Below are 15,665 nucleotides of genomic sequence, written 5' to 3' on the forward strand. Positions count from 1 at the left end.
GAGCTGGAAAAGGCAAGAAACAGATTCTTCAGAAAGCCTCCAGAAAGAGTAAAATCCTACAGAAAGCTCGATTTTAGTCCCATAAAACTCCTTCCAGACTTCTGACCTCCAGAACTATAAAGTAATAAATCTGTGTTATTATAAACCACTCAGTTTATGGCGATTTGTTTCAATAGGAAAATAATACACTAGGTGAATAATTATTACCATTGTTCAATCCCCCTAAATATGGATACTGCAGGCTTTTTTTCTTTCACATAACCACACAATTAATCTGGATGCCAAAGGCCTTGCTCTTTATTTCTGGGGAAAATCTTGAGTCCTGTGTCATTGAAAAGGGCAGTGTTTACTTGGGCTCAGCAGAATCTTGAAACATGAGAGGGCATCACTTCTGCCAGATGTTTCCCAAACAGTAATGCTAACAGCTGTCAAAAGAAGGTGCTCATGAGTCAGTCATGAGAGGACACTGAACCTGGCTCTACACCAAACATAACGTGCAGGTAAGCACAGCTGCTCTACCAGCACAGGCTGGTTCTGGAGCACTGATGAGCAGGGCAATCCCACAGCTTGTCCATGCTGACCCTGCTCTAATCCACAAAGCCCACTTTCCAATCTCTAAACCTGCCAATTTCCCCTGAGGTCACAGCCCATCCAACTATTCTCCTTTCCCAAAATGACCCTCATTCAGTCTCTACCAGATTGGCATTCTTTCTCCTTGTTTGATTTCCACTGACTTGTCAGCACATAATTCCCCCAGGTTTTCTCTTCTAACAAAAACTATCTCTTGCAAATCAACAACCTGGCTTTCACTACTCTACCCACTCTGTGGACTAGTCAAGCTTTCAGACTTTTCATACAATAAAGATCTTTAATTCTATATCATTAGTTACATAAAAGGTGCAAAAAAAGGGGGGCAACTTAATTCTTCCATGGCCTAATTGTTGGAGGAGTTAATCAAGAGGACATGGCTGTCAACTGATGGGCAGTCACAGGCTTCTCACCTCCTCTCCTGTCCTTGGAATGTATGCCCCCAGCCACCATTCCCACAGCTGAAGCTGTTCAAGGATGCAGCCTTGAGAGAGTAAGGTGTTACTGAGGTCATCTGAATAGTATTTGTAACTGAAGTCAGTTAAGGCCTCTATATAAACTTTTAAAATTCCATTGGGTATGGACATATACTCATCTTGTGGCTACCCAAGACAAGCTTCATAGGTAAGTTCCTTTGCTTATTAAACTTGCCACCTACCAATCTGGAGTGGCCTGTCTCTTTCTCTGGTCAATTCCTGCCCTCCATGTACAGGAGCTTGTTTCAAATTTAACCCAGGAAGCTCCAGAGGTTGTGAACTAACACCAATTTTGTTGTTTAGGAATCAAAAAAATAATAAATACTTCTACAATTTATTCTATTAACTATGAAGGAATTACATGAACAAAATGTGCACCTACTTCTTCCTAACAAAATGCTCTAAGGCATAAATAATTTGTCAGAAATTAGGTGACATAATGAATTATTACAAAAATAAAATTGAGCAAAGAGATCCTAAATATTACTTGAATAGATTTGTGTACATGAACCAAAGTCCCTTAATAAAAATTTCTGTATGGGGGTGCCTAGGTGGCTCTGTTGGTTGAGCATACAACCTCGGCTCAGGTCATGATATCACGGTCCGTGGGTTTGAGCCCTGCATCAGCCTCTCTGCTGACAGCTCGGAGCCTGGAACCTGCTTTGGATTCTGTGTCTCCCTCTCTCTCTGCCCCTCCCCCATTTGCACTCTGTCTCTCTCTCTCAAAAATAAATAAACATTAAAAAATTTCTGTATGACATTTTAACATGTCTATAATCTCTAAAACTCCTTCCAGGCAATAGTGATTGAGGAAGTGATGTATTTATATAGTGTCAACTTATAGACTATTAAATATTTATATTGCTTTTATACAAAATTCAAGGTACCGGGTTTCAAAGAAAATATCAGAAACTCTGTAAGCATGAGTAGGACCACCCAAAGATGTTTGTCTAGCCCTGCTATTATATTGCTTTTATAATGTTTGGAAGCAGCAGGTGCTAATTTCCTAATTATGTGGTAACCATTTGCTATCAATAAGAGTTCACTAAGCAGTTTCAAGTCATCTTGTAGAATCTGTGGGTTTTCTCAGCATGTTGTTCTGATGTCAGAATTTAGGTAAATTAATGGATTAAGCGTCAGCCTTCCACAAATTAAAATGTCACAATGATCCCATGTCCTGATGATACAAGTGCATAGGAGAGAATGAGAAATATTCCAACTAGATACTCATTGAACTAATGAGAGAAATCTGTAGTAAGATTCATGGAATTGGGATAAGTACTCATGGTCAGAGTCACTGTTACTGACTACTGGAGCCTTGTAGGATCAAGACAAGAGTCATTAATTATATAGATTACCCTTCAGTCCTTGGGCCTTGAAATGGACCTAAATTAGAAAGAAAGCAAGAGAAGTTGAAGGAAGGAATGTAATAAAACGATGGTCTAGGAAGAGAAAGACTAAATGGAGAAAAATATAAGCATGGGAGAAACGAGGAATGGGTAGCAGAGACTATGTTAGGCCAGTAAGAAAACAGAGAGGGAAAAGCCTCTGGAAAAAGAAGATAAAGTCAAGTTTTGTGTCTGAATTCTTCCAGAAATCACTTTACACAGCAATTCACAATACATTACTGAATAGTCCATGAAGGCAAAAGCTGGGTCTTACTCCTCACATTATCTACTTAGTGCCTGCTCCATAATAGGTATGTAGCAAATGGTAATCAAAAAAATGATTGATTGAATCTAGAAGATAACCCACAACAGAAAGAACCGAATGGAGGGAGCTACTAACACTTCACCACGCAAAACTTATTCCTATCCAATAGGAGAAATCTCCAAACTGAAAAGAGATGGAAAAGAAAAAAAATAATCACTTTGTAAGAGAATTTCACTTAATTCATTAACTCAAAGAAAGAACATTTACTGAAGTCCTAATTAGCATCAGTGTCAAACGCTGTGGCCAAGAGTAGTAAAGCATTGGTATGTGGAAGGTGGTCATCATAACAGCACTTCAACAAGTTTGAAGGGTTAACTCCTTCAAGATCATGCACTCCTTGCCTGCTAACCTAAGTCCATTGGTCTGTAGGAGAACTAACCGCCTTTTCCTTGAGGTTTTGCAGATCACTGGCCTTGACGAATAAAGGACCAGGCTTTCTTGGAAGATAAGCCCTGACCCCATTAAAAACAGCTGCCATCGATGCCAGCAAGTCTGTTGAGGGTCATGTTGACATATAATTAACTGCCAGAGCATCAGCTTCTCCTGCATGTTAGCACCCCTCCCAACCCCCCCAACCCCACCCCCGCCCATTTCTCAACCCTTCCCCTTTAAAACCCTCTGCCTTCACCTGGACTGGGAAGACGGTCTTTAAGACATTAGTCCACCATCTTCCCAGGTTGAGGCTTCCTAAATAACGCAACCTTTCCTTTCCCACCATCACTTGTCTCTTGAGTATTGAATTTCGAGAGGTGAGCAGCTGAACCAGAGTTTGCAACTGGTTCTCTGTCTGGTAACAACAGGAACTTCGGGTGTATCAGTTTGCAATTATATAATTTTCCATAAAAATATATCATTTGTACCAACCCATTTTGGGGTTGTAATGTAGTTTCTTGCATCATTTGGAATTGCATAAAAAATCCTGCAGCTTTTGCTATTCCTGATAGCTAAAAAAGGCAATATTTCCATTAATAGATGCTTATTTTGATAGAACATTACATAATTTTTCTGAATGAGATTTTAAATCCTATAACAATGTTTCATATGCAGAGAATATGCTCAACTTATTATTAATTAATAATGATAGTACCTCATGAAATTGCTATGAGAAAAAAATGTCAATGCACATAAATAATAAGGACAGTGTATTTAGTAAGTACTTAATCAATATTTAGTATTATTGTTGTTGTTTTCCAGAGTGGTCCAAATAAACCACTGGGACCAAGGAGTCATCAAGAGTATCGCCTTGTTTTCATTGGAATATTACTCTATTGCCAAAGCTAGATAAAGTTTCCTAGAGATGAATAATAAGTACAGCCAGAAATTTCTGTTAATCATTCATCCTAAAGTTAGTGAACAACGCTGAGCAGGGGTCTTCCCGGACTTAACCCAGTCACCCCTTCCCAGTGTCAACCCTTGCAATCTGAAAAGAGTTTAATCACATGATGTTATAGAGATGATAAGGTTTGATAAATTTTTAAAATATAATTTAAGGGGCTCCTGGGTGGCTCAGTCAGTTGGGCATCAAACTCTCGATTTCGGCTCAGGTCAGGATCTCACAGTTCATGAGTTCAAGCCCCACATTGGGCTCTGCCCTGACAGCACAGAGCCTACTTGGGATTTCTCTCTCTCCCTCTCTCACTCCCTGCCCCTCCCTGACTTGTGCACTCTCTCTCAAAATAAATTAAAAAAAATAAAGGTAAGGTTGAGTGTTTTTGTATACAGCACTGCACTTTGAAAACCTAACAAAGCCAAAGCAGTGAAAGGCAGGGTTCCCAGGTTACTAGCTTTGGGCCAGACACTTGATTTCTCAGTTACTACAAGCAGGCATTATCACTCCTTATTTCACAAAATCTTTGGAACAATCAAGTAAAATAATGTACCCAAAAATATTTGCAAAATATAAATTCTTCTGCAAATGTAAAATTATTTTTATTTTACTTGTCTCGAAATGTTAAAATGCTTATAAACACATTAATCACAGATGTGCATGTAAATACAAAGATGAAAAGTTATATGTTTGAGTTTTTAGAAAGGAACCAGCAAATTATAACATGGGGATAGCTATTGTCCTTCTTGGCATCTATTTTTCTCTAATACAGTAGCTTTAAATTTGTAAAAAGAGGGAATTAAAAGTATAGAAATTACAGAAAAAAGACTATAACTGAGTATACAACAGATTATACAAGTTTGAAAATAGGATGAAGACAAAATTACTGACATTTAATTACTGCCTGAAATTTAATCCCATAGGAACAAATTAGAAAAAAACTAATGACCTTAATTATCTGCATCATTGACCCACCCCAAGAAGCTTTGGAAATATGTTGCTGCTAAGGTCAAGGTGTATTGCAAATCTTTTTTTTTTTTTTTTTTTGCTATAAATTTATTCAAATCAAGAAAACTGTCGTATTTAAACCTCTCAAAGTAATTTTGGCACATATGAAATCATTAAGTCCCTGAGCTCTTTTTACAGGCTGGTTTTTGCACTGTCTCCTCCCCAAGCACCTGGGTCACTCACTGCCTGTCCTGGCCCCACGGGTGTATCTCAAACCTAATCATGTCCTGAGTGATGAGCGCTATGAGCCACATAGTGGTCTTATAATTTGTCTTGCATGAGGTAACAGTGCCTAATTGTAAAAAAAAAATACAAAATAATTTTTTTCTAAAATTCTCCAGTAATGACGAGTAAAATCATTTATCTAGGTAGAATTATCCTTACAGAATTTCTTAAAGAAAATTAAAACACCACACCTACATCAGAATGTACTGGTAATTTCAGGAAACATTTCTAAACCAACTGATTGATAAATTAGGATACAAGAGGAAACAAGTCTGTCGGGATATCTTTATCTTTGGCTCAGGAAACCCCTCCCTGGTGATCTAACATGATCAGAAGAACAAATGACAGATGAATACATAACTTCTTTGTTTTCCCCCTTAAATATTGAAGACATAAAGAACATTAAGGAATATTTTTATTAACTCTAGCGAACTGGATGAATTTCCATTTTACATGCTAGGTCAATGATTCTCAAACTTCAGTGTATGGATGAACAACCTAAAGAGCTTCTAATAAATGCATATTTCCAGGCCATCACTAGATTCCAGGTTCTTAGATTTCCAAATGAGCCTCTCTTGAGCATTACATTCTTGTTGTTTCTAGGAGAAATGGAAAAACCAAGCACCTGTATCTGAAGAGCTATAATCTAGACGCATTGGAGGCTTTGAGAGATTCACAAATGAAACAATGAACCACCCTCTACAAGGCCCACCTGCACATCTAAGTGACTTTCCTCTCTTTACCTCATGGTCCATTAGTACCCTCAAAAACTTTAATTAATATTGCACATCCTCAATTACCCAGAGTTCTATAGAGTAAACTAATTAACACATGAAATGGGAATTTGTTCTAATACCCCTTTTATACACAACTTTCTAAATAAGTGTTCCTAAGAAGTAAAAATATTTGAGGCAAATAATTTCAATGACAATTCTCTGCACAGCTGAAATGTTTGCAAGCTCCATGCCAATATTTTATGAGACAGGAGTAACAGAATGGGAAACTAACAGAGAGGAAGCCAAGTTATCTACCGGTTCTTTGAAAGCTTTTATTTATAACTGGGTTTCCTCTCAAGTTTCAAGTTGAATGCTTTAAGATTTTATGACTTAAAACAGGAAGAAAAACCTGTGTCTTCAATTATAGTGCCTTGCTTCAATAAGATTGTGCATTGAAACCTTAATCAAATATCCAAAATATTACTCCTCACTTTTTCCTCCATGAGAGAAATTGCTACATCACAGTTACATCCAGTTAGGTTTGCTGCTTATTTTCTAAGGGATGTGGAAAATATACAGATATCCAGGGAAGAGTCACATCTGGTCCCATAACCATGTATAGAAGTAACTTCATGGTAACTTCTGCTTTTAGTCCCCGGGGCTTCTCTGCTACTGCATTGTGGGATGCCTATGGAAACCTACTCAGTCACCCTAAAGCACATGTCTAAGACATTTGTCACTCCTTATGACACCTATCCTTTAACAAGCAGCAAGCATCCAAATCAGCTCTCTATATAATGCTGCATAGGTTGTCTTGCACAACTCTGAGGGGTGCTATTTACACAGACAGTGATGTGAATGGAGCCCCTTGAAATAGCACAACTAGCAGCCCCCATCCAAGAGAGGAACTCCTTTAACTTATGTTTTGTCCTGGAGAGATCAGAGAAAATTCCATGATGACGATGGTGATGATGATGATGATAAAAGTAATGATGACGGCCAAAATTTGTGAATACTTGCAACATGCTGATTACTTTGCCCACATTATACAGAAAGAAGGACCGGCTAGAAAGAAAAATGGTTAAGTACCAGTCTTTGAGGGACTTCTGCTAGTAATCGCTATTGTCCTCTTGAAGCAAAGGGTAAATGGAATATGGGTAAGTTATTAAAAAATGAGTTTCTCTGGATTTTTTTTTTCAAAAGAAAAAGGGTGATGGAATTACACATTGAAAAGTATACAAGTTAACTATTATAAAGTAATGTAGTAATAACATCTGATTATAGAATTTCTTCTATTTCCTATATGTGAATTTATAAGCTCTTTCAGGAAAAAGCCATAGGGAGAAAAACATTTTCTCTTGAAGATGTAAGGTATTTACCCATAAATAATAATTTTGGGGGGAGATATGAATAAATTCAAATCACAGTACTATAACTGGTGCAGAAGTTTTGTAAATAACCTTCCAGATCGTAAAGCAATTCAAATCATGACTCAATCAAAAGCTAAATTAATCACAATAAATGCAAACATTTTTACACTTATTACAGAGTCTTGGCTTATACTTTGACAATAATAATTTCTGCATTAGATAAAACACAGAGGCCACTAAGATTATTTTAGAAGTCTATACAAGATCTCTAAATTAGTCAAACATAGTCATCAGTTTCTAACTTTTGATTTCCCACCTCATCCCTAATCAGTGAAATCTTTCATGGGTAAATTCTACATATGAAAATAACCTTTGATTTTAACTGCTTTTACCCTTTAATTTCTTTTTTTTTTTTTTTAATCCTGGTGATGTGATCTTTCCAAATACTTCTTTGAAATGAAAAATAATAAAATACTATTGGTTAAAATCCTTTCTCCCTACCACTGTTATATCTGTCTATAATGCAGAGGCACTGGATAATTCATCAAGGAGATTTTATTTAAATATTGAAAATAATACAGAATGGTATTATAATGAAAAATATTGGTTTGCTACCTTAATGATAGTGATTATGAATTCTATTCCTGAAATAATGATCCCTGCTTTTAACAGAAAATCATTTTATCAATGCTTCTGGGCAATTTCAAAAACTTGTCTAAACATTATATCATTGCCAAAGGCCTCCAGACCTGAATAATGCATTCCTACATTACTGTGCAGAATCTATCACATTTTAAAGGCTAACATTTTTCCTATAAGATCTGGATCTCACTCCATACATTTACAGTGGGATAACTTTTTTCAAGTGCTACTCTAGAGTTCCCATGGGCAAATGAATGAAGAAAGGCACTTCAGATAAAAGCTGCAACCCCCAGAGTAGAAGGGGCAAGTCGAAGTTTGTCTTTACAGCTTCCTAACATTCCAACTGAATCCAACGCCACTGAATGCAGCTCTCAATGTTCTCTGGTTTAAAATCCATACAAGTGATAATAAGTGCTAATCTGGTATCTGGAAGGTGATAAACCAAAAATTAACTCCTAAGTTGTGCTCAGATGCTTTGAACACCATCATCTTGGTAAAGAAACAGACACATTGTTTTAGTCACTGCACACTGGAAGAAAAGACCACTTAGAAATATGACTTTGAGAATCCATCTAATTTGCTAAGCATAATGACCCTCTTTTTAATCGATGGCTGTTGAGACAATATCTTAGATGGGGGAGTGACTCATGAAGTATGTAGGAGTCATGAATAAGAGAAGCTTGCTTTCAACTGGAGGGCACAGAGGTGTTGAGATGGTGAGTTAAGAACAAAGCCCGGGAAAAGCAAAGTGCATTGACTTACCTGCAATACTTTGGTCAAATTGTTAAATAGAGCTTGGCCGGCACTCACTTTGTACTTGACGCCTCTGACTGTGCCATTTTTGCTTAAAATGTGGACTCTTCTTGTACCAAAACCCTTCTCACTGGCAGCCCTCGCTAACACCAGCAAGTTATCCTGGTCGCTCTCATACTCATCACCTTCTGATCCTATGTGGCCGTTTTGCTGTCCATCAGACTCACTCAGTCCATCTACCCCACAGATGCTGGCACATTCAGAATCCAGGGAGCCTGATGGTTGCCCATCTTCATACACTTCCTTCAGAACTCGCCCGCTGTGAGATGACGCGATCCGAAACCGGACTTTCCGTGGCCTGTCATTTTCTGGCTTTATGTCCCTTTTTAGCATGATCACTTCCACCCACATAAACAATTCACATAATCTCTGGATCAGTGTTATTGCATTAGTCCCCTTGCCACATAGCAATATCAGAGCCTCATTCTCGCAGCAGCAGCACCCATGTGAAACTAACATCGAAAGAAGATTCCTAAGAACTTACAGTGCGTCTCAGCTATTAATAATGAATGTGTGTGCATGTGCTATGGTTACCTTTAAACTAAAACCTGCAAATGATCCCAGCCTTTAAATATTAAACAGCCATGGTGGACTCTTTAACAGGACAAATGCAAGAAAGTGGCAGGTAATGAAACAATAAATAAGTATGGGGCAAGGAAACGAAAGACCTGAACTTTGAAGCCAATGATGAATGTTGAAAAGGATCTTTAACAGAAGAGTATCTCTACAATTCGCTGTCCAGAGTGGAGGCCAGAGATAAAGTATGGAATCTAATGTGTAGGATGGGACGTGTCATAGTCCTCCCACAGGGCTTCTTTCTTCTATCTTCCACTGTGATCTTTCAAAAGGGCAGTGAACGTGCTACTTGCCAACATGGAGCTTTTAATATTAGTTATGAAATAATCTCTTCGACTTTGTCAGCATTGTATAAGATGCATTTTCAATACACATCTTCATGCACAAGTGGTTTTGCTAAAGAATAACTTTTTAACAAACTGTGAAAAGAGAGAACATTTGCCTTGTTACTTCCCACTTCCGCTAGCTGAAAATTCTCTCAGAGGGAAGGATTTTGGAAGGAAACATAAGGGACAATGAGGGAGGAATGGAAAATCTTCCAAGCCAGCCAGATCAAGCAAAGAGGTCCTGGTGATCTGCATTAATGCATATTATATCCAAATCACCCATGCATACAGAACGGACCTCCTAACACCATGCTCAGTGCATTTTCTGACACTTTGGTGAGTGACTGAAGAATCTCTTAAGATACAAGGGCCAAAAATGAACAAATCAGGAGACTATAGATGCTGGAGAGAATGTGTAGAAACGGGAACCCTCTTGCACTGTTGGTGGGAATGCAAACTGGTGCAGCCACTCTGGAAAACAGTGTGGAGGTTCCTCAAAAAAATTAAAAATGGACCTACCCTATGACCCAGCAATAGCACTGCTAGGAATTTACCCAAGGGATACAGGAGTACTGATGCATAGGGGCACTTATACCCCAATGTTTACAGCAGCACACTCAACAATAGCCAAATTATGTAAAGAGCCTAAATGTCCATCAACTGATGAATGGATAAAGAAATTGTGGTTTAATATACACAATGGAGTACTACGTGGCAATGAGAAAGAATGAAATATGGCCCTTTGTAGCAACGTGGATGGAACTGGAGAGTGTGATGCTAAGTGAAATAAGCCATGCAGAGAAAGACAGATACCATATGTTTTCACTCTTATGTGGATCCTGAGAAACTTAACAGAAACCCATGGGGGAGGGGAAGGAAAAAAAAAGAGGTTAGAGTGGGAGAGAGCCAAAGCATAAGAGACTCTTAAAAACTGAGAACAAACTGAGGGTTGATGGGGGTGGGTGATGGGTATTGAAGAGGGCATCTTTTGGGATGAGCACTGGGTGTTGTATGGAAACCAATTTGACAATAAATTTCATATATTAAAAAAAATTAATTCTCAGAAAAAAAAAAGATACAAGGGCCATATTAAAACATACACTGTGGTGAGTGTCCCAACCTGTTTGCACCTCCAGAGGGAGGATCCACACTTGGCCCTCATACTGCACTTCAAGTTTTTTTTTTTTTTTAATGTATAGTTTTATGTGATATAAACTTAATTTACTTTTATTTTAGAAAATTCAGACAATAATAGCACGATGTTGTGAATAAAGTCACACAAAAAAAGAAGAGTCACAAATCACCTCCCTGGAGATGTTAATAATTTTGTGAAACATCTCCCAGTGCCTATGAAGACGGGATGCTCTGATGGTCACAAAACTACATCGCCCAGCCTCTTGCAGTTTAAAAGGAGAAGGAACAAGTGCTAGCTTTCACTGATGGGATGGGAACAAAAGCCACGCCTCATTTGTGGACCAAGGCAGTTAAGAGAGAGAGTGCCCCATCCACGCCCTTTCTCCTCCTTCGCCATCTGCTAGCTGGATGACCCTTGAAGCCATATACTGAGCTTGTCAGAGCCACAGGTTCACAACCGTCACCGCCCCGCACTAAACTATGTTATGAGCAAAAACTAAGCCTTTATTGTGTTAAGCAGTGGAGGTGGAAATTTAAGGATTGTTTGTTAGGGCATCTATCAGTCCTGAATGTGCTCTCATATATTCAACATCTTGCTTTTTTCATTCACCATTATATAGTGAGTCATTTCCTATATATTTCTGAAAAAACATGAATTTGATGTGTATATTAAAAGTCTTTCCACTAGCTGTACCACGTTTTATTTCTCTTTCTGGATTGCCTGATGTTTAAATTATTTAAAATATTTAGTAAAATAATGCTGCACTAAATGTTCTTGTTCAAAAATCAGTGTACATATATCTAAGTAGTCCCTTAGTATCAATTCCTTTGGGTAAAATTGATGAGGTAAGAATTTTTTTAATGCAAAGCTTTTGATATAAATTGCCAATTGCTGATATGAAAAGTTGTATACCTTACACTTCTACTAGCATATGAGTTCCGATTTTACCGTCTCTAACCAATGCCAACAGTGCATATTACCAATTTTCAACAACGTTTATTTTGTCAAGTCGAAAAGTAGTATTTTGGTGATGTTATAGTTTCCCAACTTTGAACACTGTTGAGGACTTTCATTCTGAATATTTTCTTCATATAGAGCTCTCACTGAAGAAAAAGATGGAGAAAAATGGAAACATCTACCTCTTGGCTAATCAAATTAGAGAGCAAATATTAGAGAATTCTATATAATGCCAAAGAAGGAGGGAGAGATGAAGGGTGAAAGGGGGAGAGAGAGGGAAAGATCAAGTATGAGATCAGCTAAGTGACAATATAAAGGGGCTTTAATTTGGCAAAGTAAAAGAGTATGTAGTCAAAGTACACAAAAAGAGAACATAAGTGAGGAAATACTTATTGGGGAAGAAGAGAAAAAATAATTCAGCTTTATGCCCAAATGTCCAAACCTTTAAAAGACACCATAGGGTAGGGCATGAGTATGAGCCTAATCAAGAAAAAAAATCAAAATTCTGTGCTTGTCCCAGTTAATTTTTGTCCTGAATTCCCCATTTAATCTTTCCCACTCCCATTTTTCTAGGTGTTTGAGTTGGACAGAGTGCTATATAGCATGAACAGGATTTTGAAGTCAAGAAACCTAGGTTCAAATTCCAGCATACCTCAGTGAAAATACTCTTTTCACCTCTGAAGTCTTCAATTTTCCCATCAGTAGAATGAAGGTAACAATATCTACCCTAGTGAGCTGTGCTTGGAAGTATCTGGAACACATTGCTCAATGTGTTTTTGATGGTGTGTACATACACTATGCGTCCTTTGGATGGAAACAACTAATTTTAGCCTGAATAAGGCAAGACAGTGGCTACACAAGATTGCAGTTAATAAACATACTTGAAGGATAGAGAGAATTCAATAAAATGATTTCAAAGTTTGTGATATTTTAAATATATATATTAAAAATACATAGTGTGTGTATGTACATAAACACATGCATATGTATTCATATCTAATATTTACATACTATTTTAAAATAATGATATTAGTTAAAAGTCATCTCTCTTTTATGGATGAACTGAAAGTCCTGTAAACTGGAAACCAGCCTGCTACAAGTATAAGGAGGTATCTGCTGGTGTGAGAATATGCCTTGAGAACTGTGATTCACATACTTATCTTAAGCTAAAATGAAAATTAAGGTGCTCTAGGGGCACTGGGTGGCTCAGTCGGTTAAGCGTCCGACTTCTGCTCAGGTCATATCTCACAGATTGTGAGTTTGAGCCCTGCGTCCGGCTCTGTACTAAAAGCTCAAAGCCTAGAGCCTGCCTCAGATTCTGTGTCTCCCTCTCTCTCTGCCCCTCCTCTGCTCTCTCTCTCTCTCTCTCAAAAATAAAGATTAAAACAATTAAAAATTAAGGTGCTCTTTTCAGTGGATAGCTTTGTAACTATTCTTTCATTCAGGCAATGAGTATTCCATCAGTATCTACTGAGTGCCACCCAAGGATAAGACACGGTAAGACACTATGGTAAATATAAAGATATGTAAAAGTATGCCCATGCCTTCTATTGGTAACATATGCTTAAACAAAATAGCTAGAGCTCAATGTAGTGTATCTTAAACTAACATATAATCCCATTTCCTTGAAATAGCCAAGTTTCCAGTCATCTCCAATAAAAGACATCAATACTATTAGCAGCATTTTCCACTCTTATTCTGCTCACAATTGGTTCCCAGCTGCTGGATGTTAATATAGCAACTTCTAACTACTCCATCAGCCACCTTTTCCCAGAATCAGTTTATTTTTCTCTATTTTTAAATCACTTCGCCAGGTTAGCATTCTCCCTTCGGAAAGAAGTTCCTTCATCTCTTCCTTCGGATGTACTCTTTCAATCATTTATTCATTTAACAATATTTATCGAACCCCTAATAAATATCAGAGAGTTGCTGGATCTATACAGGTGAACACAACAGGCACATTCTGTGCCTTTAGAAAGAGATAACGTATAATAAACAAATAAAGATATAATAAAAAGTATAAGCATTACTAAGAAAAAGATATGGGTATAACAAGAAATGATAAAAGAAGGGAGCCTTCTCAGATGAAATAGTTACAGTCAGCCTCTCTGAAAAGGAGACAGTAGAAGAGATTGCTCACGTAAAGGCTTGAGGTGGGCAGGAGTAGTTGGAGATAGTTCCTCAGCTGTGGTGGCATGTGTAAAGGCCCTGAGACCAAAACGCAGCAGGTTTGTTCAAAGAACTAAATAAAAGCAGAGTGGCTGAAAATAACCATGACTTCCATCCTACAAAGCGCTTCTCAAAAGGACAATACTGAGGCACCTGGTTGACTCAGTCAGTTGAGCATCTGGGTCTCGATTTCGGCTCAGGTCATGATCTCACAGTTTGTGGGTTCGAGCCCTGTGTTGGGCTCTGTGCTGATGGCACAGAGCCTGCTTGGGATTCTCTCTTTCTCTTTCTCTCTCTCTCTGCCCCTCCCCTGCTCATGATCTCTCTCTCCCTCCCTCTCTCTCTCTCTCTCAAAATAAATAAATAAACTTTTTTTAAAAAAAGGACAATACTAACAAGACTTTTCCTTTTTAACCTAATCCTTAATTTATGCAACCCCCTCAAAACTTGAACCAAAAACTTATAAACCGTATTACCAATATAGAAATATCTCCAATACTCGTAAGTTTAACACCAATGGGCATCTGTTTCTTTAAAATAGTAAGTTATAAATTCTAGAATCTAAATAGAGGATAGAATGTTGTATTAACCAAACTAGAACTACTTTGGAAAATACAATTAATGAGCAATTCAAAGACAAAATAAATGCCCCTTGTTCAGTTCCCAGTAGAAATGATAACCTAGCAGCTAGAGCTAAGCCCGGATATTTCTTGTTGGTGTCGGTTTTTTAAGTAGAATATCTAATTATTTCCTTATTTGTAGAGAAAGCAGGACATTAAAATTTAATTATTCTTTCACTCATTCCATCTCCAAATATTGCCCCACATACCATTCTGTGTGTGATTAACACTACATGGTAAAAAATAATTTTAACCATATTCCTGGCTTTTGGAGCACAATTTTTAAGATTCCCTTGAATCATAGTAAATATGCACATGTCTCCATTTGCTGCTATTTTATAACTATCACATTCACTGTTTTGTTTTTTGGTCTTCAAAACAGTAAAAATTGGTCACTGAATGTGAAGCAGAAACTCTGACAGTCATTAACAAAGTAATTGTCTTTTCTCCAGCAACATTTGTCAACAGAGAAGCAATAAGCCATGACTCACTCCCCAGTACTGTTCTCAGAACTTCTGTTTGGATGGAGAGAACCTATTGATTTTTATATTCTAACTACATGGTGACTAGAGGGGGAAGGAGATTTACTAACCATCAGTGAAATAGGGAAAATAAACTGTCTCTGAAACTTTTCAGCATATACAATATTGAACCCTTTTTAACAAACATGACTTTGCAAATCAAAATTCACAGTTCAAATATTAATTTGAAGCACAGAGAGCTTCTAATTAGAGAAGAAACTAAGTGCATTTAAGAATTTATTCTTTGAAAACAGGACTATTTTATTGTTACATAACAAGAAAGATGCAGGCTTTCTTAGTTTATAGATTAGTTATGAATGGGGGCTGTGGGTATACATGATTCTGGGTTTGAATCTTGGATCAGCCACCCTCTAAGTGACCTTGAGCCTCAGTTTCCTCATATGTCAGATAGTAGTTCCTATTGCATAGAGTGTTTGAAAAGATTAAACAAAATGAGGTATATGAACTGCTTAGCATGCTGCT

The 15,665-nt window shown here is 37.6% G+C and overlaps 1 protein-coding gene across 1 annotated transcript in view; it reads right to left on the reverse strand.

The window, feature by feature from the left end:
• GRXCR1 (glutaredoxin and cysteine rich domain containing 1) overlaps positions 1–9,266 on the reverse strand; it is a 127,036-nt gene extending 117,770 nt beyond the window's left edge. Inside the window, exon 1 of the mRNA XM_007098916.3 lies at positions 8,828–9,266. Coding sequence (XP_007098978.1) covers positions 8,828–9,229 — 402 coding nt within the window. The 5' untranslated portion in view covers positions 9,230–9,266. The remainder of the gene's footprint in view (positions 1–8,827) is intronic.
• Between the last annotated feature and the right edge of the window lie 6,399 nt (positions 9,267–15,665).

The sequence above is a fragment of the Panthera tigris genome, chromosome B1, assembly GCF_018350195.1.
Source record: "Panthera tigris isolate Pti1 chromosome B1, P.tigris_Pti1_mat1.1, whole genome shotgun sequence".
Taxonomy (NCBI): Eukaryota; Metazoa; Chordata; class Mammalia; order Carnivora; family Felidae; genus Panthera; species Panthera tigris.